Here is a 23,826-nt window from a genome sequence, read left to right as displayed (position 1 = left end):
CTCCATGGGACACCATCGAGCTCACAACCATCATGAAAACACAGCTCCCTGACTGCATTGCGAACAGCGCTTCAGCTAATTGAAAGCCAACTCATTGAAATATCTAATTGACTTTTCTGTGCAGAGAGCTTGCTCCAAAAGATCTAGCCTTTCTAGAAGGCACAGTTGGGCTCTGGATCAGGCCCTGCTGTTCTGCACCTTAGGCAGCCTCAGAGGGGAAACCACTGTACTTGTGTGATGATGGCTTCCAGGATCTTTAGCTCTCAGGTTCCTGGGTGCCCGGAGCTGATCCGTGGCCCTGTGGGTTATACTGGAAATTAAGCAACAACAAAAGAAACACAAACCATCAATCCTGGGTCTTACAAAAGAGAAGTAGGAGCAGACCTGCCCTGGGGCTGACTGGTGGAAAGCCACCGCTCTGCCTCACCTTCTTCACCTTCTGGGTGCCAGTGGCCCAGCGGAGACCCCTGCCCAACCCCCGAGGGGACTGAGTATTGCCTCTGCTTTGCATTTCTTTTCTTATGCTGCGTCTCACACCTTGTAGAGCTTTGTTATCCCCTCTGGAGGAACTGGGGAGAGCATTTAGCTTCTCCATTTCCAACTCCTCTCCCTGCCAACTCCCCACCATGCAACGTCCCGCTCCGTTTTAAAACCAGTGCTGTCAGTCATACTGCACAAGCTGAGTTTTATTGGTCACAGTGAAAACCCAGCAAAAGCAAGGTCCCTTCTCAACCAAACCCCTCAGCAGCCGGCGACACACCGTTTCTATAGATTTAAGATCTCTGTCTGTGCACAGCGATGCAGTGAAGCGAGGTGGTGGCAGGAGGGGAGCAGCACGAGATACCCCAATGTGGCTTCTTACTGCTCCATGAACTCTCTGAAGAGGTGATCTAGAGATCATTTCCAGCGTACTGGCCATGTTTGTATTTATTTATTTTTCCCCACTCCAAGAGCAAACCCTGGGGCATCAGGTATTCCAGCCGCTTGTGCTTTTTTCAAGGTTTGAAGCGTATTTGAGAGTCGCGTCCTCTCTTCAAACAGAAGCAGGGAGCAAGGCAATTCCTGCAAAGCAACCAACCCCATTCAAAAAGAAAATAAAAAATAAAAAAAAAAAGAGGGGGAAAGAAACCTCCCTCCTTTCCAAAGGGGAAAAAAAAAAAAAAGGAAGATAAATCCAAACCAACCCCCCTGCGCCCCAGGGCTGGTAGAAGGTGTCCGGATCCCAGAATCTGTTGTGTTGGTGGGAAAAGCCCAGTGACCTCCAGCCACCGTCAGCAGCCTGACCGCCTTGTCCCATGCTCACCAGGGCACTCCCTGGGCAAGGGTTCCTTGGCGTTGGCTCCTTGCCCCATCCCTCCCGCTGCAGAAAGGCCAGCGGTACTCGGTCTGAACTTGGTGATGCTCTGGGCGCTTGATTTTTCATCATGCCGAAGATGTGTTTTCTCCTTTAGCTGTTGCAAGTTTTGCTTTTTAAATTCACAGTCTGATCCGAGAGAGAGAGAGAGAGAGAGAGAGAGAATGAAGTAGAGGAGGAGGGAGAGTTTGGAGTGGGGAGGGAGGGAGTGCGAGGCACGCCGGGCTCTCCTTCTATGCGTAAAACTCCTCCTGCTTGTCAGGCTTCTGGTATGTCACATTGGCTTGCTTGGGTTCCTCCAGCGTGTAACTGCCCTCGTCCTTCTTCTTCATCCGATAGATGAGCAGCATGACCAGGAAGGCAGCGAAGAGGGCTCCCACCACGCCGCCCACGATCACCGCTGCAACACAGAGAAGTGGCACGGCTGTCAGTGCTGCCCCGCAGCCCCAGCCTGGCTTTCAGCACAAATAATTTGGGGGGGGATCATTTTGGATTCCAGCTTGGTTTTGTGCTTGCAAGTTTGCGAGCAACTTTTCTCCTGAAATCTACGATTAAGAAAACTGAAAACTGAAGGCAAAGGGCTAATGCAATCGCATAATTCCAGGAGCTTCAACAAGCTCCCAAGTGCAGTGATGCTGAAGGGTGAGTACGACCCGAAGGCATCTACTCTACAGCTGCACGGTGGGCAATGGACTGGCACGAGGCAGCCCAGGCACAGAGAGGTCCCTGCACAGGCTGTAACCTCATGCAAGGAGGGTGCAGAAAGTCCCCCAAAGAGCTGCTCATTTCGGTGCCTGCTGGCATCCACTACGCTCAGCTGAAGACCACCAGAACAATAGCTGCTTTGCCGTGCCATCTCCTCCAGCTCCCTTTAGCTGGTGGTGGGACACTGACACCTCTGCGCCATCTCTGATGTCCCTCTGGCTGAGACAAGTGGCCCTCCCAGGGCACCTCTCTCCTCCCCTGCAGTCAGAGCTGGCCGGGTGGTATTCAGCCAGCACCATAGCACATCTTTCCACTAATATCCTATTTTTTTCCTGGAAACCCATTTTAGCAAAAGCAAATTGTGCACAGCTCTGCACTCTCCTGGCAAAGACGTGAAGGGCCCTGGGAACCTGCCCAGCACAGGCCCTGGAGCTATTTTGGCAGGTGAGTGTGGGTTATCCCAGGCTCGACACTACCCCAATGCCCTCCAAAGACCGACCCCTCTCCTGGGGTATGGACAGCCCAGCTGTCTGTCGCCCCCACAAACACACCAGCTCCTCCCCTGCAAGCCCATGGCCTCCGGTCTCACCTATCAAGACTTCTTTCCTCTCCAGGATGTTTTTCTGGGGGAGCTGAGCGGCTGAGTTACCGGAGTCTATCGTGTTGTCAATCAGTCCTGGCTCTGTGTTCTTGCCCAGCCCAGGTCCCGACAGCGGCGTCACCACAGCCATCACCTCGTTACCGAGCTCGGGACGAGTCGTCTCTTCCTCCTCCCGGATCTCAAAGTCCCCGCTGGGGCCGCTGCTGACTGGGACCTCCAGCTCGTTGTCGAGGACTGTTGTCACCTCCCCTGGCTCCATCTGGGAGAAAGGACAAGATGGAGCAGGGGACAAGGACCAAAGGGTGGTTCCTGCCTCCAGCAGCTCTGATGTGTCCAGAGAAAGGACATCACAGTACTGATGACTGGGTGGCCCTCTCAGCAAGGAACGTGGGGTATAACATTGGGGTGTCCCTTCCCTGTGTGACTGAAGTGGACGGTTATATTGCAGCAAGCAACACAACCCCACATCTTGATGGTCACTAAAAGGCTGAGGCCACCGTGGCTGAGCTGGACCATTCTTGTCTGTCCCCATCCCAGGTGCCCTCGAGATGCACAAACTCTCACCTGTTCCCTGTAGCTTCCCCCGCATCCCAGACCCTCATTTGGGCTCTCTGTCCCCGCTGTAGACTGATGGCTGGCTGAACCATCTCACAGATGCCTCCTTGCTAGACATGAAGTGATGCAACCGTTTGTGCCACAGCAACATAGCCAGCGTAAGGATCGGATGCCATTGGATGAGCCCCAGGGGGGTCCCTTCCCTCTCCCTTTTCTCCCTTCAACCCGCTCTTATGGTTGCAGCCCTGCGGCACAGGGCAGGAGCAGGACGATGGGTCCTTCTCACCCAGGACATGGAGCCAGCCCAGGTCCCTGCTGTGGTCCCTGACCAAGACCCTTGGCAAGGAGGTGAACCCAGCCTGGATAGCAATCATGGGCCGGGCAGATGAGCCTCTGCATCTGCTTCCAGCACAACCCTGACCTATTCATTGCCTCCTGCGCAGCCCCACACCTGCAGCTCCCTCAGGGCCAAATTCCCCCTGACCTTCCCCCTTGTCGTGGCAGCCTGACCTGCTAGTGTCCACATGCTGAGCTGGACTGCACTGAGCATCCCCGAGCAGAACCTCCCCGGGATCCCCCCCTTTGCGGGGCAAACAGCTCCCTCCACAGCTGCCTCAGGACGTTACAAATCAGGATTAGCAAACAGCTCGATGGGCCGAAGCCGGCGCGGGCAAGTAGGAGCCCGCTCCATGTCACGCAGCCCCCAGCGCGAGCGCATGGCTCACTGCTTCCCACAAGCAGGCGTTTTTATGACAGAGATTAATTGAAGGCCAGCGAGAGCCCAGAGCACTATACATACATATACGTACACAGAAAAGAGGGACTAGTTTAGACCAATCACTCCACCTTTCAGTCAAAGTGGTTTTCAAAGAGCCCCCGAGGGGTTCTGAATGAGAGATAGATCAGCGGATTAAATCCCCTGCTCAGGACACCCGACGGGCTGGAAACGCACTGTCAAGCTGTAATTGCGGAGCATTTGGGCCTCCCACTGATGGGCTGCGAGTTGGGAAATGGTACGATGAGCCCAGACGCCAAACCCAGAGGAAAGCCGCTCTTTCCCCATGGGGTGGTGGTACCCCCAGCCCTGCTCCCCTCCTGCCTGGGGAAGCTGCTCTGGAGCAGCTGGGCAAGGCAGAGCCGGGGGCACCGGGGTTGTGCAGCACACCCCTGGGTGCCCCCTATCAGCTCTCGCACCAGCCCCACCACCATGCTCTGCCCATGCTAGACCCCCCACCCTTTAATCTCCCCTCTCCGGCTCCCCAGATGTTCCACTCTCCACAGAGCTGGGAAGAGCCCAACCTGGCTTGACCTCCCTCTGAGCAACTGGCTCAGGACAGATCTACCCCAAAGGCTTCCCATCACCATCACTTGGCTTCAAACGTGGCCCACAAGTCCTTTAGCAGGTGAGAAGGGCGACTGCCTCCTACCTGGGGGGCTTCTGTGGGCGGCAGCGTGGCAGGACTGGATGGCAAGGCAGTGCTTTTTTCCGTGAGGTCTGTAGTCCTGGAGGTGCTTGGTTTTGGCAGGGACCTGGGCTTGGCCGTGCTGGTGGGGACAAGCTGTGATGTGGCCACCTCTGCTGGTGTGCTGGTTTCGAGGATGGAGGTGGTGGGTGTCTCCAGGGTGGTGGCCTGGGTGGTAGCTGCCTTGGTGACAAAGGGGAGCAGGAACCTCCGGACAGTGGTGGGCTTGGCAGTGGCCATGGTGGTGCTGGTGGTGGTCATGGCCGCGGTGGTGGTGGTGGTGGCCGTGGTGGTGGTGGTTGTGGTGGTAGGGGAGTCGCTGGCAGTGGTACTGGTGGTAGTTGCTTTCCAACTGGGGATCACTGGTGTCTCTGTCATCCTGGGGATATACAAGACGCTGGTTGTCTGCTCAGGGGTGGTGTCCTCAGCAGGGAATGTTTCAAAGGGGGTTGCCACGGGCTGCACCGAGGTGATGGGCAGCACAGCCGCCGTGGTAGGGAGCGTGACGGATGTGTCCGTGGTGAGGCTTACTGCCGTCTCGAGCCCCGACTCCTGCTCAAAATCTGAAAGAGAGGGAGAAGAGCAAAGGGTGAAGCTGCTGCTGCCCCGGCATTTCCCAGGGCTGGCACCCACCTGACCTCATCCCCCCAGAAAATGAGAGCATGGACTGGTTACGGGCTCAGCAGAAACCAAGGGCTGCAAATTCCCATGTAGTGGCCAAAGCCCTTCTCTGGGGTCAGTGAAACCTCTAGAACATTGGCACATGCTGTCGTGCTGGGGAAAGGTTAATCCTGCCCAGTAGGACCAGAGACTGAAATGGGAAATGGAGTCACTTTGAGCCCAACCTTTGGGACCATTCCCTTTGGTTTTGTCTAGGAGAAGGCAGGAGGGTGGCTCCAGAGATGGGCAAGGGGCGATCCCCTCCCTCGCATCCCACGGCAAGGCCCTCTCCTGTCCCACCAAAACCCACGGTCAGGCTCCCCAGGGACCCTTCCCCAGGAGCCCCGCAGCTACTTACACCCTGAGCCAGAGCCCGAGTAGACATCGTCCAGTTCATCGTCCCCAAAGGGGTCATCGTCCCCGGAGCCCTCCAGGTCCACGGGCCTCTCGTAGTTCTCGTTGCGCCAGCGCTGAGCCTGCAGCCAAGTGGGGAGAGATGCGTGAGCAGCTCCAGCCTGACCGAATTAAGACCAGTCCCTGCACAGACACCCCCAGACAGCCCTCACGGGGTGATGCACAGGTTGAACAGGCCAGGGAAAAGCAAGACCAAGGGAGCAGAAGCGCAGGCAGTGCTCTCCAGCTGAACCACCCAGGACCGTGTTGTTTTCCCCCAAAACAATTCACTGCTGCAAATCTTTCAGACAAGCTGACATTTTGTGGAGAGCTCACATTGACTCCAATAACATTTCCCATGGAAATGAGCCCTCTGGAAAAAGGGGGAAAAAGAACAACAACTGCTTTTGGAAACTGTTAGAAAAATTATCAATTTGGTTCTCCACCTTGCTATTGTTTCATTTTAAACGATTTTCATGTGATTCCTGGCGCAGGCGTGACAGTAACACACACTATCAGCTGCCGTAACTTGGTAAGTCTCAATATGAAACAATATCAGACTTCAAATATTCCACTGCTCTGCAGCGCCGCTAAAACTTGAAGAGCCCTTGCTAGTAGGGCTCTTAAACATCTTGTTTTCCAGATCAAAGTGTTGCAAGGAAACAGTTTGACACTTCATTACAACCCAAACAAGGAGGCTTTGATCTGCAAGATAGCATCAGATGTTTCAAGATGTAACAAGCCAGGTTAGTGCTTAAATTTAAAATAAAGGAGTAGAAGGGTCCCCTTCACTTATTAGAGCATTTTACCTCTTGACAACAGCTTCAAGTTTCTTTGTTTTCATTCCAGATTGGAACAAAAAGGAATTTTGAAATGTCAGAAGGTCCTATGGCATAGAAATTTGGGACTTAACTGGCATTTTTGTCCCCACATCTCTTCTCCTGGAGCCCATCAGCTGGCAGGGGAGAGAAAACCCGGCAGCCCTCAGCTGCAGCGAGGTGCTCGGGACTGGGAGGTTGGAGGACACTTCCCAGGGGCTGCAGGCTGATCACTGCCCGGTGCCCAAGCCAAGGAGATGTCTGCTGCCCAAACCCTGCCTATATAGTCACTGGGTTGCTGCAGATGTACCACTTGTGTCATACACCCACGGTGACAGCACGAGCACATTCCTGGGGACATAAATCTCTTGGGAAGATCAAGGGGAGTTGGGCTTTTAAGTGTCTGTCTCTCCTGAAAGCACTGATGAGCTTTTTCAGGCTGGATCTATTCCTTTATCTCAAGTGATAGCAGTGCTCTCCCCTATCACTGCAGCCACTGGTTATATCCTGCCAGTCTCCAACGTGCTGTGCACTTTCCAAACTTCCTGGGAAGACTCAGTCTTTGCCCCAAAGATAATGCACCATCCTGGAGTTTCAAATACACGGTCACCAGCAGCTCACTGAAAAAGTCTGTTATCCACCAGAATTAATCCGCAGGGAAGTGGGAATCATGTGGCCCCTTGCCGAGCCACAGAGGCCAAACCCCACTGCAGCATGAGGCTGGAAGTGATGTGCTCTGAATCTGGGAGTTGGTGCTGATTAACCCTGCAGAGATGCTGGAAAGCCCAGCAATGGTCACGGTGCTGGGGAAACAGCCTGGAGAGAGGATGGACCAGGAGAGATGGGACGGAGGCAGGGAGTAGCCAAGAGTGAGAGGGACACATCCCTGCGAGGCAGAAGCTTGCTTTCTCTCCTTGGAAATCAAGGTGTCACCAATGGGTGACAAGCGAGATGAGCTCGGTGTTGCCAAATGATTTCAAATAATGCTTTGCTCTGATCTATGGAGGAACAGGCTCCAGCTCCTGGAGAGGAGATGGTAAAAAGCAGGGAAAAACTGATGCACCAAGGATCAGTGCAAGTGATTTTGCTAAATAAGTGATGTCTCACCAGCATGCAACAACAAAATAAATAAAATGCAATAACAAATAGATGCCCAGGCAGGATCTGCTGTAGCCCAGGGGAAAGGCAGTGGATAGAAGTAAAAGACCCCAAAAACCACCTTTGGTTTCACCATGCAAGTTTTCCATGACTCCCCAGCACTGACTCCAAAACCTTTGGGTCAATGTCCCTCCTGGATCAGCAGGACAAAGCTACGGAGCTCACCCACTGCGAAACAGCCCATCCAGGACTCCTCTGTCCCTGTGTCCAGTGCAGGGAAGCCAAGGACCAGGAGATCCCAGGGGACATGCAGGGGCTGGTTCAGTGTCTTTTGAAGGCTGATGGGGTGCACCACCCATAGGAGCCCATAAATTATGAGACAGGCCACCAAAACTGATGGGAAGGCAAGGGAAAAAATGCAAGGTTTGAAGGATGGGAGGAAGAAATATTTGGAGTTGCTTTTATTTGCCTTTTGATTATTACACCAAAAATATTGAGGCTTACTGAGAAACAAGGAGACCACTGTGCAGGTGCTCCCCAGACCACCCCTCACCCCTGCCAGCTAACCCGGGCGAGCTCCCCAAAGGCCAGATTCTCTCTGTGTGACCTGCAAAGCCTCACTGTAATGGAAGCCACATGGCCCAGCTCCATTGAGCCCATTTCTCCCTTAAATTGGAACCAGGCGAGGCAGCTCCAGCCACCAACTCCCGGCTCCCCATCCTTGGACCGGGAAACGAAAACGGAAGCACACAGCCCCACCATGCCACGCCAGCCCCCATCCATCCATCCATCCATCCATCCATCCATCCATCCATCCATCCATCCATCCATCCATCCATCCATCCATCCATCCATCCATCCATCCATCCATCCATCCATCCATCCATCCATCCATCCCACAGGGTGGAGAGACTCAGCACAGCCAGCATGCGTCCTGGATCTGCTTTGCCCAGGAGAAAAGCCTGGAGCGATGCAGCGAGGGCAAATGGGTAGATGCCGGTGAGAATTTTCCAGCCCCAAATCCAAAAGCAAACCTTCCCATGAGTATAACACCCCCATATTTTGCTCACACAACAACCCGGCCCAGCACCTGCCTGCTCAGCACATGGCCGGGGAGGAGTCCCCAGGCACCGCTGCCTGCTTCCAGCATCCTCCCGGGACACCGACTGATTCCGTGGTCCAACCTGCAGTGTGTGGCTCCCCAGCGTGATGCAGATTTGGAGCTGGGAACCCTTCCGCCAGGTCTTTCTCCTCCCCAGATCCGCACTCCCTGCACTGTGCAAACACCTTGACTCCCTCCAGGTTGAGGGATCAGGATCCACACCACAGCCCCACGGGGATCCATCTCCCGGAGACTCTGACTGCAGCAGGAACAACTTCACAGCAATAAAACACTTCACAGGGCCAAAACTCACTCTCCGGAGACAACTCCCTTGATGTGAGAGACGTCTCTCCCACGCCTGCCCCTCACACACCAGCCTGCAGAGATGTTCTCAGCCAGGTTTTGCGCTGTGGATTCCAGAGGATCGGCGACGATCAGTGCAGTTCATACCAAGGAGGGACTACAGCAGCCCACAGCACAGGGCAGCCCACCAGCAGGCCAGCTCCAGCTGCTGCCTGGCCAGCTCAGTGCATGTAATACCAGCTCCTGCACGACCAGGCGCAACGCTGCTGTTGCACTGCAATATTCATGAAGCTGCAGCGTTCCTGCTGCTCAGGGAAGGTGAAATGGGACCTAAAGTAGGATGGCAGAGAGTTTCCCTTCTCTTGCTTGTCCGCAAGTCTCCAGAGGCTGCTCCCAAGCCACTCCTGCATGCAGGGGGAGCTCGTGATACAAAACCATGGCAAGCAGCAACAGATGCTGGACAACCCTTTCCTCCTCTACAGCATCTTTCATCCTAGCATCTGCCCAGCATAAACCCCTAAATAACCACACAGTCAGGACCAGGCATGGGGGGACCCCCTGACTGCAGTAAGCACAGCCCCAGCCCAATAAGCTTCACAAAGATTTATTGATAAGGCTTGTGAAACATCTCCAGGTGTTCCTGGTGCAGAGCAGGGGTGTTTGGCACACGGCTGTTCCCAAAAAAGCCCCCATACCGCTCCTCTCCCGAGGCACTGACGTAAACCTCTTCCTGGAGGAGGAGGCTGCCCCAGCTACAGCCCTGATGGTATTAGGTCAGGCTCATGTAATAAATCTTGGGAACAGTTGGTGTTTATTTGGATTTACTGCTGCTTAGATCGTTAATACTCTACGTGCACCAAGCCCCGCAGTCATGCACGGCCCCCAGCCTCCCCCCAGCATCGAGGGGGCTGCTCCCCCTTGCACGGCTGGGATGAAGCGGAGAGGAATGGTGATTTTGCCAGCCCGGGAAGTCACAAATCATGCAGGATGGCAGCTCCCACCTCCCGACCTGTGGCTGCCTCCCCATCCATCACAGCCTGCATCGCAGCAAAGACACAGCTGGCTGGATTTGTCCCAAAAGAGAAACTTCACTCAGACTTTATCCCCAACACAGCAGGCTCCACGTGGTCAGAGCAAGGCTGGAGGGAGCCCGCTGGCAGGACCCTCCGGGGCGTGCTGGATCTGTCCCTTGCCACCTCAGGTCCCCAGGGATGGTGTCACGGACTGTCCCAACCCCACTGCAGGAGGGACAGGGCTGCCACCCCAGCGGGAACCCCGGCACTGGGCGAAGCCTCTGCAACCACCGAGGATTGCCAGCCCCAAGAAAGGGTTTTCCATGGCACGAATTTCGTGCCTGCCTAGGGCTGGGAGTCACGCGAGCCGCATCTGCACCCTTGATCAATCTCCTCCCACGGTCAGGATGGGGGGACCCGCTCGCAGGACTCCCAGGTCCTCTGTGCAGCCCTCTCCGGGTGTCCGATGCAAAGCTGAGCCAGGTGGGCAGAGGCTCCTCGGGGCAGGGAGGAAACCCCAGTACGATGCTCGTCCTGGCTGGTGCCCCCTGCCCCATGCCAGCCCCTGCCCTGCCCTGCCCTGCCCTGCCTGCAGCAGGATGCCGAGGGCCACCGATTAGCCGGCTTGAGCCAAGGGACAGCAGCTCCCATCCGTGCAATTACAACTTCCCAGCTAATGGCTCTTGGCAGGGGCGTTCGTTAACCAGCTCAGCCCGTGCTTCCCCCAGACGGGCTTCATTAGGGAAATTAAACCAGGGGTCAAGGCAAAGCTCCTGGAGGCACCGGGGCCCAAGACGCCAGCTGGGCCTGGGGGGGTTGCATCACCTTTGGTGATGTCCAAGTCCGTGGGAGGTGAAAAGGAGTGGAAAGGTTTAAATGTGCCCTGTGAGGTGCTGGTTCTCTGCCGGGCCATGCTCAGGACTGTCCTGCAGAAAGGGAACCGCTCGTTCCATGTCCCCATGGCTCAGCCCATGAGCCAGTCACTGCCGTGCCAGCCATGGGGGCAGCCCAGGCCACGATCCAGCTCTGGCATCATCCAGACCCCGATCGCCTGCCCTACTTCTACTCCTCCAGCGTCCAAAAATGTCACAGATCTGCTGCTATATAAGCAAACCCCAATGCAAAGCGGTCTCCATAAGGCAGGGCCAGAAAGTCAAATTTCAATAAACATTCCTCCAGTGCTCTAAATGACCCCAAATCAGTGCCAGACCCAAAGGATTTGGATGTCAGCAGCTCTGGAGGTGACATGGCCACTACATAGAGCTCGGATAAGAAAAACATCCCCTGCTTGATCCCAGAGGACTCTTTTGCTCCTGCAGCCGCCACAGGGCTGAGTGAGATCGGCAGGCAATGACGCCCACCCGGCCACTCACTGTCCCCTTCGATGCCTCCGCTCCGCGGCTTGGCTGGACCGGCCAGGAACAGCAGTCAAGGGGCCACAGCAGCACAAATCACACCCAAATCCTGTGCTAAGAGCCTTGGGAAGGGAGAGCTCAGGCCCTTTGGCTCGGCACCGTCGGAGCTGAACAGGGAGATTAGAGAGGCTTCAGTCCCTCTCCGTCATCTATGCCATCTAACCCCCCCAGCACAGCGGAAGCCCCATCTCACCCTCTCCTCTCCTCTCCCTTTATCAAGGTGGGTGACACCATTTTACAGGTGAAAAAAATGTAAAGCTCAGGAAAAGGGCCCCACTGACACACTCAGCCCTCCCACGAGCAGCTCTCCACATACACCAGAGGATTTGGGGACTTAAAACATGGGGAAACCAAGGCACGGAGGGGACCTGCCCGCCACCTCTGTGTACGGTCCAGACCCCTCTGCATCTTTGGACGTGTCCTGGGACACGGGGACTGGCTGGTTTGGGTCTTCCTAAATTCCCTGCACACCCTTGCTTGCACATCCCTCCTTCCCTAGGCAGGGAGGATTAGGGTGTTATATTTTTTAGGGTGTTTCCACTCCACAGCAGGGCTTTCGCAGAGATTCTTAAAATTCCCAACACCTGCCCCGAACATTAAAGCCCAAACGTGCTGCCATTGCAAAAGCAATATTCACTGCTGAGTGTCTGGCTTTCACACCGGGAGGAAGGGAGCTTTATAAATCAATCCATCTTTAACCACGGCGAGAGGCTGGTGAAGCTCCCCGGGATGCTCTCGGGCCTTTTGCCGGTAGCCATTGGCATGGCAACGGTCGCCATGGAAACCATCTCCTCCATGGCGACGCATCCATCGCTGGTGCGGGGCAATGGGTGGTGTTCTCCAGCGCATCCACCCAAACTGGGTCTGGGGTCTGCTTCCCCGGGGGTGTCATGGGGAAGGAGGAATTAAACGGCCTCATGGGGTGGGCTAAGGGGGGGGAGAAAGGGAGAAGAGCCGCCTCTGAAAGCATGGAGGAGCTCCCACGGGAGCGGTCCGGGTGGGGGAGAAAACCCAACTCGAGTCCCAGCATCTGCTGTCTGCGGGACTTTGCAGAGGGTCAGAGCATCTCCCCGCACCCCAAAAGCCCTGGCTGGGATTTATCTGCCCCAGTCTGGGTGGTGGAAGTGATTGAAGGCTGTGGGTGTTTCTAGCCTTCCTGGCTGTGTACAGAAGCTCTAGAGTTTTCCCTGAAGGAATCAGAAGGGAAATAAAAAAGGATTAAATTTGGTGGTTTCTAAGGTAGTCGGGATGCAGGTTTGCTTCGTGCCCGGAGCTTGGGCTGGTGGTGATGGGGGACAAAGCTGGGTGGTAAAATCCTTTCCCTGGCACACATCTAAGGCTCATTGGCAGCGTGCATGGAAAGCAGAGCCAAGCAACCCCGGGGTGAAGCAAACCCCAGGAAAGCATCACAGCCTGAGGAGCCCACACGCCTCTTCCGACCGAGTCCAGCCGCAGCCCCCAGCACCACACCTGGGGTTTCGGATGGGAAGGTTCCTGCTGCAGGGAGAACTGGCAAGCTGGGGATGGAGGCGATTTTATCCCATGATATGGATGTCCACAGCCACGCAGCAGCCACCAGCACAAATCTGGGGCATGAGATGGGGCCAAGGCAGGGGAAGGGACGCATGTGGAGAGCATCAGCAGGAATGCAGGGGACCAGCCTGCTCCACATCCTGACAGGTGGGCAGTTAAAGAGGAAAAGGAAGATTGAATCAGTGTAAAAGCAGCCTGGAGAATGGGACAGGATGGTGCAGACGAGCACGAGGATCAGCTCACCGTCCTGTCCCTTGATGTCAAGCAAAGGTTCTTGTCCAGGTCTCTGCATCCCATCCCCTGCCCATCCTGCTTGCAAACTGAACAGCAAAAACAGAAAGCCAACGCCTCGGTGCTCTTGCTAAAGGTCTGTTTGCATTTCTACCCAGTGAGACAGCTTTGGGAAGCCCAAACCCCTGCTCCCAGCAGCAGACCTGCAGCCCTGCACGCTGCAAGGCCAAGGGGAGAGGACGAGGTGGGCAGAAGACTGCCCTTGCCAGGACGGAGCAATGGCAATGGCAATGGCAGCGTGCAAGAGCAACAGCGACCCAGAGTGTGTCTCCTCAGGGAGCTGCTGAATCTGGTCGCGTTGGAAAGCTCGGAAAGATGCAGCCACGGTCAGCAATCCGTCAGGGGCTGAAAGCCGTTTTCTCCGGGAAAACACATATAAACTGAGAACATATCGCAGGAAAAGCATAAATTATTTCTATATTTTCCATGGGATATTTTCAATTAATTACCCCTTGAAAGCACCTTTTTGGTGTTTTATACAGAAAACCTTAATAACTCATCCCAACACGTGATTTAATGATACTATAAACAGTTGAAATAATATTAACTCACACATAAAGTTGGAATGAAAACATTGTTTCTGAACCTTAAAGACTCCACATCTCTTTTCCCACTATGAAAAAATCACTGAATTTCCACTCTTCGATCCAAGGCTGCGAGTTAAAAATAAATCTGTTGGAAAGCTGCTCCAGACAGCATCTCAGTGTCGCCAGGACCCGCTGCTTCGGGAGAAGACCTCAGTGTCCCAGCATGGTCAGCCCCAGCCAAGTTTTTGCCCGAGGACTGGTGCTAAGACCACCAAAGCTGCTTGAGACAGAGATGCACATGGCAAAGCCGAGGAGGCTGGGCTAGAAGGCAGTGCCGCAGCATGGCTGCAGCTTGGGGGTGCAGGATGCTGGTGGAAACCGGGGGGCTGATGCTCACGGCCAGCAGAGATCCCACTCACAAAACATGGTCTGAGCTCCGGCGAGCAGCAGCCAGTTATTTTGTGTAACTTCATTCTTTCCCAGATTAATTAAGCCCCTGAATAACAGCTGCCTAAACCCCAGTGCATTTTGATTTAATAGGCCGGTTATTTTATGCAAGTAAAATAATCATTAACATTTACCAAAGAACAGCAATTATTCTGGCTTTGTATCGATTCTCCGCTGCCAATGCAGGCAATGCTGTGAGGAGCCAGGCTGGGTGCGGGTGCATCCCAAAACCTGCGTTCGGATGCGTATGCTTGTGAGTGTTTAATCATCACTCGGGGAATATAATGAACCACCGAGTCCGGGTACCCTGGACCAGGCTCAGCTCTTCAAACAGCATCTCTTCCTCCTCCTCCTTGGGATCATCTGTCTCCACCATCATTTTTTATCCCAATTCTTCAATGGATTAGTGCCAGATCCTACTCCACTACACAATAAATATCCCCGAGCCAGGGCTGGCATGAAAAATAACAAATCTCCCGATGTAAATTGTTGCTAACACCTCATCTCTCAGCACGCTCTGCTTTTTACCGCCGGGGAGATGGAGGAGAAAAAAAAAGCACACACACAAACAAAAGTCCCCACCTCCTGCTGCATGCAAAATGCCAGATGAAGAGGCACAAAAGAGTCCAGCGAGGCTTTGCCACGCATCGGCTGGGATTGCATCAGGTAGTCCAAGTGGCTTCTCGGGGCTCCCCTGCTGTGGCAGGTCCCCCCGCGCCCTAAGCACCCCTGGGGACTGCTGTGTTTGGCTCCTGCTGCATTGGCAGCAGTTCAAAGCGTGGCCCTTTGCCCCACGGCTGCAGGTTTGGCCAGAGCTGATGGAGCACTTGGCTGGAAATGATACTCTTGGCAGATGCGGGAGCAGGGCAGAAGGTTCCCCCAAGCCTGGGTGTAGGGGAAAAGCCAAGTCAGAGCTGGGCTCTACAGACCCCCTTGGTACCCTGGAGTGGGGAGATACCCACTTGCTGAAAAATCCCAAACCTGCGATGCCCTCCATCCTAAAGAGAGCATCCTGCTAACCCAGGCAGGGCAACGGAGACAACCTGCATGGGATGGAGCAAAACCAGCCAGGCTGGCAGGCAGGGATGGGCAGGGCTCAGGCAGCCAGGATGCCCGCACCCCCAGCTCTGCCGCCTGCCCTCCTCCACCTCCCCGCTCTACCTGGCCAGGCCGATTTCTTTTCCGCCCCGAAGGATTCACGGTGTGCTCCAGACTCATTAATTCCCATGGGTTTGCGCATTGCCATGGCGACGCAGGCAGCCCCAGGAAAATCCTGCCCTTGCCGGCACACTGCCCGCGGACCCCAGGCCACCATCCACGGATGCTCACGGTGGGTTTCAGCCCCCCCCCCGGCTCCATCCACCGTTTCCTTCCTGGGACTCGGGAGCCGCCGCCGTCAGCAGGAACTCCCCCCCAGTCATTACAGAACTGATTTAATTTGCTCTGCTCCATAATCCTATTGCAGCTTAACATACAAAACTGTCTCGAGCTTTTCTCACCTTCCACAAAGGCGCATTTCAGAGCTCGCTCCCCTCCCTGAGATTCAGCTCTCCAAAGAGCTGCAAAATAGGACTTTTTTTTTCCTTCCCTGCCCTTCCTCGAGCGCTTGGCACAGTGACTGCTGCTGTGTCTGTTAAACACCTCCCCGGCAGCCTCCCAGCAGCAGGACATTGCTAATTGGCACTTTGGGATTCACACGCTCCCCATCTCACCTCCAGCTCCTCCGCAGAGACCCAGTGGCACAGACGGGCCCCCAGGAGCGCTCGCCCTACCCAACCCGGGGGAAGATGGTCCCGTGCTCCGTATCCAGGCCATGCAGATGGAGTTCGGCCAAGACAAGCATCTTCAGTGCTGTCGAGGGGCAGGGACCTGTGGACTTGACCACATGCTTGGGTGGCATGCACAGGGGACAAGTCATTGCATGCCTCCATTTACCTGCCTGCGAAATAGGTGCAAATAATGGAGGACAGGGGAAGGGGACAGGCAGGGGCTCCTCTCCCATCCCCGAGGCTCTGGGGACAATGGCGCACCTCTGCAGAGGGACATCCACATCTCACACCCCGCTGTCCCAGCAGCTCATGTTTCTCTGCTCCCCCAACCCCTGGCTGCAACTCTGGGCTGATAGCGTTTCCTCACCAGCCAGACATATAAAAGGGTGAGCCGACTCCCGGGGGAGACGGAGAGGCCGGCGGGATAAGTGTCCTCTGTGCCATGGATTATATCATGTCTGCTAGTGCCGATGGGCAGCACACTGCGGGAAAGGGCATCATCAGCCCTTGCCTCAGTTTCCCCCTTCCCTGAGGACCGTGGGGGAAAGGCGCAATGTCCTCTCCAACCAGAACTCAACCTCCTGATGTGGGATGACAGCAGGGACGAGCTGGAAGGCAGAGCTGGAGGGGGACAGGCAGACGGGTCTGCTCAGGGCTTGGTGGTTTATTCTGCGTCTTGCTTTAACCTTGCCAGAGCCCCAGCGCACAAGACAGCCTCGCTGTTAGAGCGGATATTAAAAAAATCAAATTGAGACTTGAATGACGCCAGGGGCCACCATCACGTTAAAGAGAGGTTTGGGGTTGGAGTTTTTCAGCCGTGCAAACGTCGTGGTGGCCAGCACTGCTGGGAGCATCCCCTGGGCTGGGTCCCACGGGTGAGTGCTGGCCTCGGGCTGGATCCTGCAGCTGCCGCTGGGCACAGGGTGAAGGGACCTTTCCTTATGGAAGGGAAAACCCAAAACCCATACAGATCGAAACAGGTGGAGTTGGAGATGGCGTTTGCAAGCTGGGAGGGGAATGAAGGGGCTCCTGCCCGTGGGGAGGGGGCTGGGGGGGAGCAGAGCCCTGGTCTCCACTCCTAAGGGGTGCAGAGCACCCACAAAGCCAGGGTGGGTGCTGCGAGCTGGGACCATGGCCAGCGAGCCGGACAGCCAGGCTGGTGGCAGGTGAAGGTCTCCAGCCTGGCAAGAGCCGCTCCCATGAGCTGGATGTGTGCCGGCTCTGATGGCATTTCTCCTCCCGAGCTCTTTTTCAGCCTTTTCTTTTTTCCTTTCTTTTTTTTTTGTTTTCCTCCTTTATTTTCTTTCCTTTATTTTTAACCTTTTCCTTTTTCCCCTCAATTCCATGCTCCAGGACCCAGGGCGTTGACGAAACCTCTTTGCTCTCCCCAGCAGAGAGACAGAGAGAAAAAGCTCATTTCCAGCCCCCTTTACTGGAAAGAGAAGACCAGAAATTTGCACCTTAATGCCTCAAAACTAGAAGCAAAAAAAAAAAAACAAACACCAAATACTCGAGAGCTTTTAAGCCAGACCTGAGATGCAAGAGGAGCTCAATGGAAAGTTTTGCACACCCAAAGTTTTGTCCCATAGAGAAACAAACCCAACGCTGAGGTGCTGCGGGGGCACACGGGTGGGGAAGAACTGGGGTGCGGCACCTCGCTGGGAAGCAGCCTCCTCTCCCCTAATTACTGTCCTGATTACACCTGAGAGGCTTTCGGTGGGGACCTGAACTAATTATTCCCACTTAACGTGACACTTTCATGCATCCTCCTGCCTGTTGCTCATTGCGGGTGGGTGAAAATAAAGGGGTGTTCTCCAGTCCCAAGGACCGGCCGATTCCTTTTGGTCAGTCACTAGAGGTTTAGCCCTTGCAAAGCCACCGGCAGTGCTGGCTGCAGCCGAGCGCAAAGCCTGTCTACAGCTGGGTGGTTTTGGGCAACAGCTTGAGCTCCTCAACGCATCCAAATCTCCCCAGCCAGATGGTTGGGCTGATTACACGCTTCCTGGGTCACCCGAGGGCAATGCCAGCGTTTCCACAGGCCCACCAGCTCCCAAGTGAGGAGAAAATATTTATTCTCCCGGTCTCATTTAGGGAACGAGGTTTGGGGGTTTTTTCCCCCTTCCACCCTATTTGCTGCCAACAGGAGCCCATTTGCTTCCCTTCTCCGTGGCCAGGGAAGGATGGACACCACAGCTGGAGAAAAGCCACTGCCGTGCACCCAATGTGCATGATCCACCTGGAGCAATCGGGTCTCTCCAGGTTCAGTTTTTCTTTACAACCCCAGCAGCAGAAAGAGGGGAAAAAAAAGAAGTGCCAGGATGGTTGGATGCACGGCGCCTCGGACACTGGCGTCCTTGTTCTCCACCGGCCATGCTGCACGGTCGGAGCGGGGGAAACCTAATCCGGCTCTCTCCCTGCTCAGATTTCCCAGCTCTTCCATGTTAAAGCACTGACGAGGCAGGCAGCAGCGCTAACAAAATATTATGGTGGCGCCAACCCTCAAGACGCAACGATTTAATGCCTGGTGCATTAAAAGCAAGGCAGGGATGGAGCGAGGTTTTGCACGTGCTGCGCTCCCATTTATTGCAAGCCCCTAAGTTGGGACGGACTCGGGCAAAGGGGTTAATCCTTGTCGAGATCATCCTGAGGACAAGACCCCAAAGCAAAACCCAGGGAAGAACGCACGGGTGACTGGGGTGTGGGGGTAATGCTGGGGCCATCAGGCTCCCAGTGAGGTGCACTGATTTCCTGGGGCTGATGTGCCACTATCGTGGGTGGAAGGCACCTGATTTTGGGGGTGTCGAGAGGGTTAATCAATCAGCACTTGAAAGATGCGCAAAAGCCAAGTGTTGCTTGCTTGACACTTAAATACCCGAATTTTTTGCACCTTAGAAATAGATTGATGGGTGATTAGATTCAGAGCAACCAGGTGTTAGCGCTGCAAAGGGGGTGTGAAAACCCCAGCTCAGGCTCCTTGCAAACAGTGAGCGGTTTTCAGCATACGTGGAAGTGCTTCTCACCTCCGAGAGTAACCCAATTTCTGCTGTCTTGCCTCATCATTCAGCTCTCCAACAAGAATTACAGCAGGGTGGGGAGTTCACACCGGACTCCCTGCCCTCCCTGCCGTGCCCAAGGAGGAGAGGTAATGCCACAAAGCAGAGAGAGGCCAGCAGCCAGCCTGGGGCCACATTCTGGCTCTACTCAGTTCCTCTGGGCACGACAGCATCCATCCCGGCTATGAAATTCATTTCAGCTGCATCTTTTCGGCTGCAAAATCAGCCTGCCTCCCTCCAAAAGTGCTAAGGAGGAGGTCGATGTTTCCCACCCCCAGCAGATCACTGCTGGAGCTCCTCAATTTAGGAAAAAAAAGGTATTTCCTCTTTCTAGTCCATGCACAAAGAGCCCTCAGCCTGTATTTATCTGCCCTGAACTTTATCTGCTGCAGTTATTCGTCTGGAAATGTAATCAATCTCCCTTCCAACGGCACTGGCCCCTTCAGCTCGGCAGCTGCACAGCAACCCTCCCCTCTCTGCATCCAGAGGCATTAAGCAATCAAATGTGATGTGTGATAAAGAAAAATAAAAATGCAATTAAAAAAAACAATTTTCCCCGCATGGGGTAGCTTATGCATTTGTTAAAACTCTGCCTTTTTGGATGTTGCCCTGTTTTGTGCAAAAGGAGGAGAAACGGTCCCAGGGACCTGCCAGCAACTCTGCCTTTTTGGATGTTGCCCTGTTTTGTGCAAAAGGAGGAGAAACGGTCCCAGGGGACCTGCCAGCTGCAGGAGCACTGGGACAGCCCCCAGCAATGGGGTCACCCCAAACACAGCCACCACCAGGACAGGGCACAGCAGCTGGGACACCGGGATCTGGTTCCCCATGCATCGTGTCTGGAAGCGCTTAGGCTCTGCACCGCGTCAATAAAGCTAAGGTTTCGAGATGAAAGAAAATGTCTTGAATCTGCCGAAGATCAGAGCCTTGACCTGAGGGTTGCCCATCTCTGGTTACTGCTCCTTGCCCAGGAAACACCGTCAGCCCCACAGGGCTCGGCTTACTGAGAAAATAAAAGAGCTGGAGGCTTCAAGCCTTATAAATGAGCAAAGCTTCTGCCAGTGGACAAAGCCACTCCACGCTCTCGCTGCCCCCGCACCGGGAATGGGGGACTTGAAGGCTTTTTGCATGCGGTGGGAAATGTTTCAAGGTATCCGGTCCGCGTGCAATGGGTGTATGCCTGAAAGGGGGTTATGTTGCTGGAAAGAGTTGTTCAAATATTTATAGTGTGAGCCTCCTTGTTTCCTGCCCCCAGATGAAGTCCTCTTAATGAAATGTAACTAAACAAGCCGCTTCCATTCTGCCTTTCCAACGATAATTACGGCTGATACAGTAAGCGGGATGGCAGCGTTTCAACACCCCGCCAGAGATGAAAACCAGCGTCCTTAAGGCAACATCTACCAGGCAGCGTCAGCCCCAAAGCTTTGGGAAGAGGGTTTGTATTTCAGTGATGTGACCTCGCCGGGGACCCCAGCACCCATCCGCCCAGCTGGGCTGTTCACGGGTCCGAAATGGCATCACTGGTCCTGAAGCAAAAGCCCCTCTGTGCCGCTGGCTGGGGAGAGCCGCCGGGTTTGTCCCAGCCCCTGATTGCTGTTTACCCTCTTCCCTGCGTGGGATATTACCATCATCACAGCAGGTATTTAATTTTGTCGGCGAATAAGCAGCCGAAGCGAAGCAGTGGGACTATGTGCAGGGGTGGAGGCTGCACGCGTTGGCGCTGGTATTTGTCATTGAGTTGTCTGGAGGGAAATGCCCCTTACAGAGCCTCTGCTGGTACCCCATCCCAAAGCACTTGGTGATAGAAGGGGAAAAACATCCTCCTGTGCTTGACAGGAAGATGGAAACTGAGGCACAGCAAGGGAATGGACGTCAGTGGCAGAGTCCAGCATCTTCTTAATAAATAAGGGCAGCCTTTGCTCTCCTCCATCTTCTCAAGCTGGCAGGGGTCGGCCGGACACAGCAAGATGTCCCAGTGCGTAGGGCTACCAGTGGAAAGCAGGTTCAAGTCCTTGCTCCACCATGTTTCCTTCACCCCTTGGTCAAAGCCCTTTGCCTTCCTCCAACACTGCACAGTTTGAAGACGGGTCACTTCGGCAGCAAGAAGGATTTCTACCCCTTCAACGCTTGCAAGAGCCCAGGGCAGCACTGTGCCAACAGCAGAGAAGATGGGTTGCGTGCTGGGTGCCGTGCCCGCTGGGTGCCGTGCCCGCTGGGTGCATCACCAAGGACAGCCACCCAACATCAATTCCCCTCTCCTTGGGGGAGGAGATGTTGTGTTTCCCAAGGAGAGGAGGTCTCCAGCAGCAGGAGGAAGCAGTCAGTGGTGCTGATGTCCATCATGGATGGATGAACCCTGGGAATGGCTGAAGGCAAATCCCTGCATCCAGCTCCGGCCAGGCTGGAGGCTGGGCGGCACCTGCAGAGCTGAGCATCTCCAGCCTGGGCACCTCAAAGCATCCTGCCAGCAGGATCAGGGTGGGGTTGCAATGACCCAGGGGACAGCCACGATTACGTGCACTTACAACAGCCCATGCTGGAGTGGGGAGAGACCCCGCAGCCCAGCTGGAGGGCTCAGCTTCACCCCTGAGGGGGATTAGCAGAGCAGAAGGAGCCCTGCAATGAGACCATGCTTCATCCCACAGGCGACGGCAGCATCCTGGTGCAATACACACCTCCCCGAGCTCCATGCACCTCAAAAGGGCAGCTGTAAGTTGTAGGGCCAGCCTGGCTCACAGGGAGCATCCTCTCCGCCATTCAGGTAGGGAAACTGAGTCACAAAGCAACTGGGCAGCATGTCCCCAAAAGCCTGCAATAGCCTGGGAGAGGATCCCAGGACTCCTGTCCTCCGTCTCACTCAGCCTCTCCTCAGGAGATGTGGAAAGCCAAAAATTGGTGTGTCTGGGGGTGTCGGGGCCATGACCCACTCCAGCATCTCACCTGATATGCTCACAGCGCCATCTGGTCCTACACAGTGACGGGGGTCCCCGGAAAACAAAAAAAGAAAAGGGGAAAAAAAACACCAGGGGGAAAAAAAAAAAAGAAAAAAAAGAAAGCTTTTCAGCTCACCAGTCTTTTTTTCAGATCTAAAATTGATTAAAATAAACCCAGTGATCTGACTTAGCTGTTTCTATTTAGGACCTGAATAAGGACTCGTGAACCAAAAAGCTTATCTGCTTTGGAGCTTTTTTTCCCCAACTGTATAGGTTGCTCTAATAAAAGATACGACCTCTCCCTGCCAGCCTCCTCGCACTCACATCCTTCGACTGTCATGCTTTCACCCGTGCAACTACCACTACCATTGATTTCTCCACTGGCTGGAGTGAGCAGAGAAGTCCCCAACTGCTATTGCTCAGCAGAGGAGCGACAAGGTTACAACTCACCCAGCTGCTGCTTAGCCCACAAAAAAAATTTTTTTAAAAAAAGAATTTACGTTAAAAAATCTGCCTCCTTCTCCCTATTTATTTTCATTGCTGGTAGTGATCTTCCCACCATGTTCCCAGCCCTGCACAGGGCTCAGCACAAATCCTGGGTGCCCAGCCAGCACCAGAAATTATGCTGGAAAAGCCATGGGAGATGGTTTGCACGCAAAGGAAGCAGCAAGGCTTGGGTGCAAGCAAGCTGGGAAACCAGTGCTGGAGCCCAGCCTCGAATGAAGGCAGCTGCCTGGCTGTGTCTGGGTCCTCTTGGATGTTTTGCTGCGGATGGGGAAAGCAGGAGACCCAGGGAAGCAGGTCTGTGCTGGGGAGCACGTTTGGATGCTCAGAATGGGGATGGGGGACCGAAACACTGGGATGCGGCGCAGGTGATGGACAGTACACCGCGGTCCCACAGACCGGCTCTCCCTGGGTGCCCAGTCCCCAAATTCCATGGTGATGCTCCTGCAAATCGGGCTCCCAGGTCCTCCAAATCCAGGATATTTCCCTCTCACTGGGGACATCAGTGGCTGGTGCCCCTTCCAGCCTTCCCTTGCGCAAGGAGAGCTGCGGGACATGCACCTTGCTGCAAGCCCACCACAATGCAACCCCAGCAGCTGGGCTTGCACAACTCCTCACCCCCCACCAGCAGATTTTGGCCCCATCCGGGCAGCACTCTTACCCAACCCTGGCGATCGCTCACTTGAAAGCAAACCCAAGCTCGCCGCATGCTCGCTTCCTCTGCCCCGCGGCCAGTTCAGCAAGGGACAAGGCGAGGATTAAGGATGCGATAGCGGAGGGGATTACCCGCAGCCCTCACTGGGCGCCCAGATCCCAGCAGATTGCCTGTGCCGTGGGGGGAGGGCAGCATAAAACCTCGTGCCTTTGCATTTGATGGATTTTTTTATGGTGTAATAAAACGGAGGATTTACCTAAATGCTAAAATTACAACAGGGAGGTGCGCATGCGATGGCAGAAACGAGCGACATCCACTGCAACACTGTGATGGGTGAGCAATCCTCGTCTGACCAAAGGGGCACTTTTTCCCCAGGAATTCATAACCCTCTGCCAGTCTCTGAGCAGCTCAGCAAGGCACCTCCACCCCCTTTTCACCCATGGGGAAACTGACTCACGGAGCAAATCCCCAGCATGGCTGTAAGTCAATTCTCCCATCGACTTCACCACGAAAGACCTCAGAGACAAGCAGGAATCTCCCTTGCTCTTCCCTACAGCCACAGGCATCAGCACCCCTGAGCACCCCAAAGAGCACCCCAACCTCCACGTTGCACCCAGCAGCCCAGAGCTCGTGCTCA

The 23,826-nt window shown here is 54.8% G+C and overlaps 1 protein-coding gene across 1 annotated transcript; it reads right to left on the bottom strand.

Moving 5' to 3' along the window:
- Positions 1-1,116: 1,116 nt before the first annotated feature.
- On the bottom strand, positions 1,117-6,575 carry SDC3 (syndecan 3). The gene is made up of 6 exons (XM_009288311.2): positions 6,541-6,575; positions 6,068-6,104; positions 5,697-5,814; positions 4,643-5,241; positions 2,649-2,919; positions 1,117-1,754 (listed from the first exon to the last, which is right to left on the bottom strand). The coding sequence occupies exons 1-6, from the start codon at positions 6,573-6,575 to the stop codon at positions 1,588-1,590; spliced, it is 1,227 nt and encodes a 408-aa protein (XP_009286586.1). The 3' UTR covers positions 1,117-1,587.
- Between the last annotated feature and the right edge of the window lie 17,251 nt (positions 6,576-23,826).

The sequence above is a fragment of the Aptenodytes forsteri genome, unplaced genomic scaffold, assembly GCF_000699145.1.
Source record: "Aptenodytes forsteri isolate BGI_AS27 unplaced genomic scaffold, ASM69914v1 Scaffold361, whole genome shotgun sequence".
NCBI lineage: Eukaryota > Metazoa > Chordata > Aves > Sphenisciformes > Spheniscidae > Aptenodytes > Aptenodytes forsteri.
This window is presented reverse-complemented; position numbering and strand designations above follow the sequence as displayed.

Bases quoted from the DNA above. Each gene is read 5' to 3' on its own strand.
- SDC3 (XM_009288311.2), bottom strand. From the start codon at position 6,575: ATGAAAACAAAGAAACTTGAAGCTGTTGTCAAGAG. The intron at 5,242-5,696 runs GTAAGTAGCTGC...CCTCTCTTTCAG, and splicing joins CTCGGGCTCTGGCTCAGGGT to ATTTTGAGCAGGAGTCGGGG. The intron at 1,755-2,648 runs GTGAGACCGGAG...TCTGTGTTGCAG, and splicing joins GAGGAAAGAAGTCTTGATAG to CGGTGATCGTGGGCGGCGTG.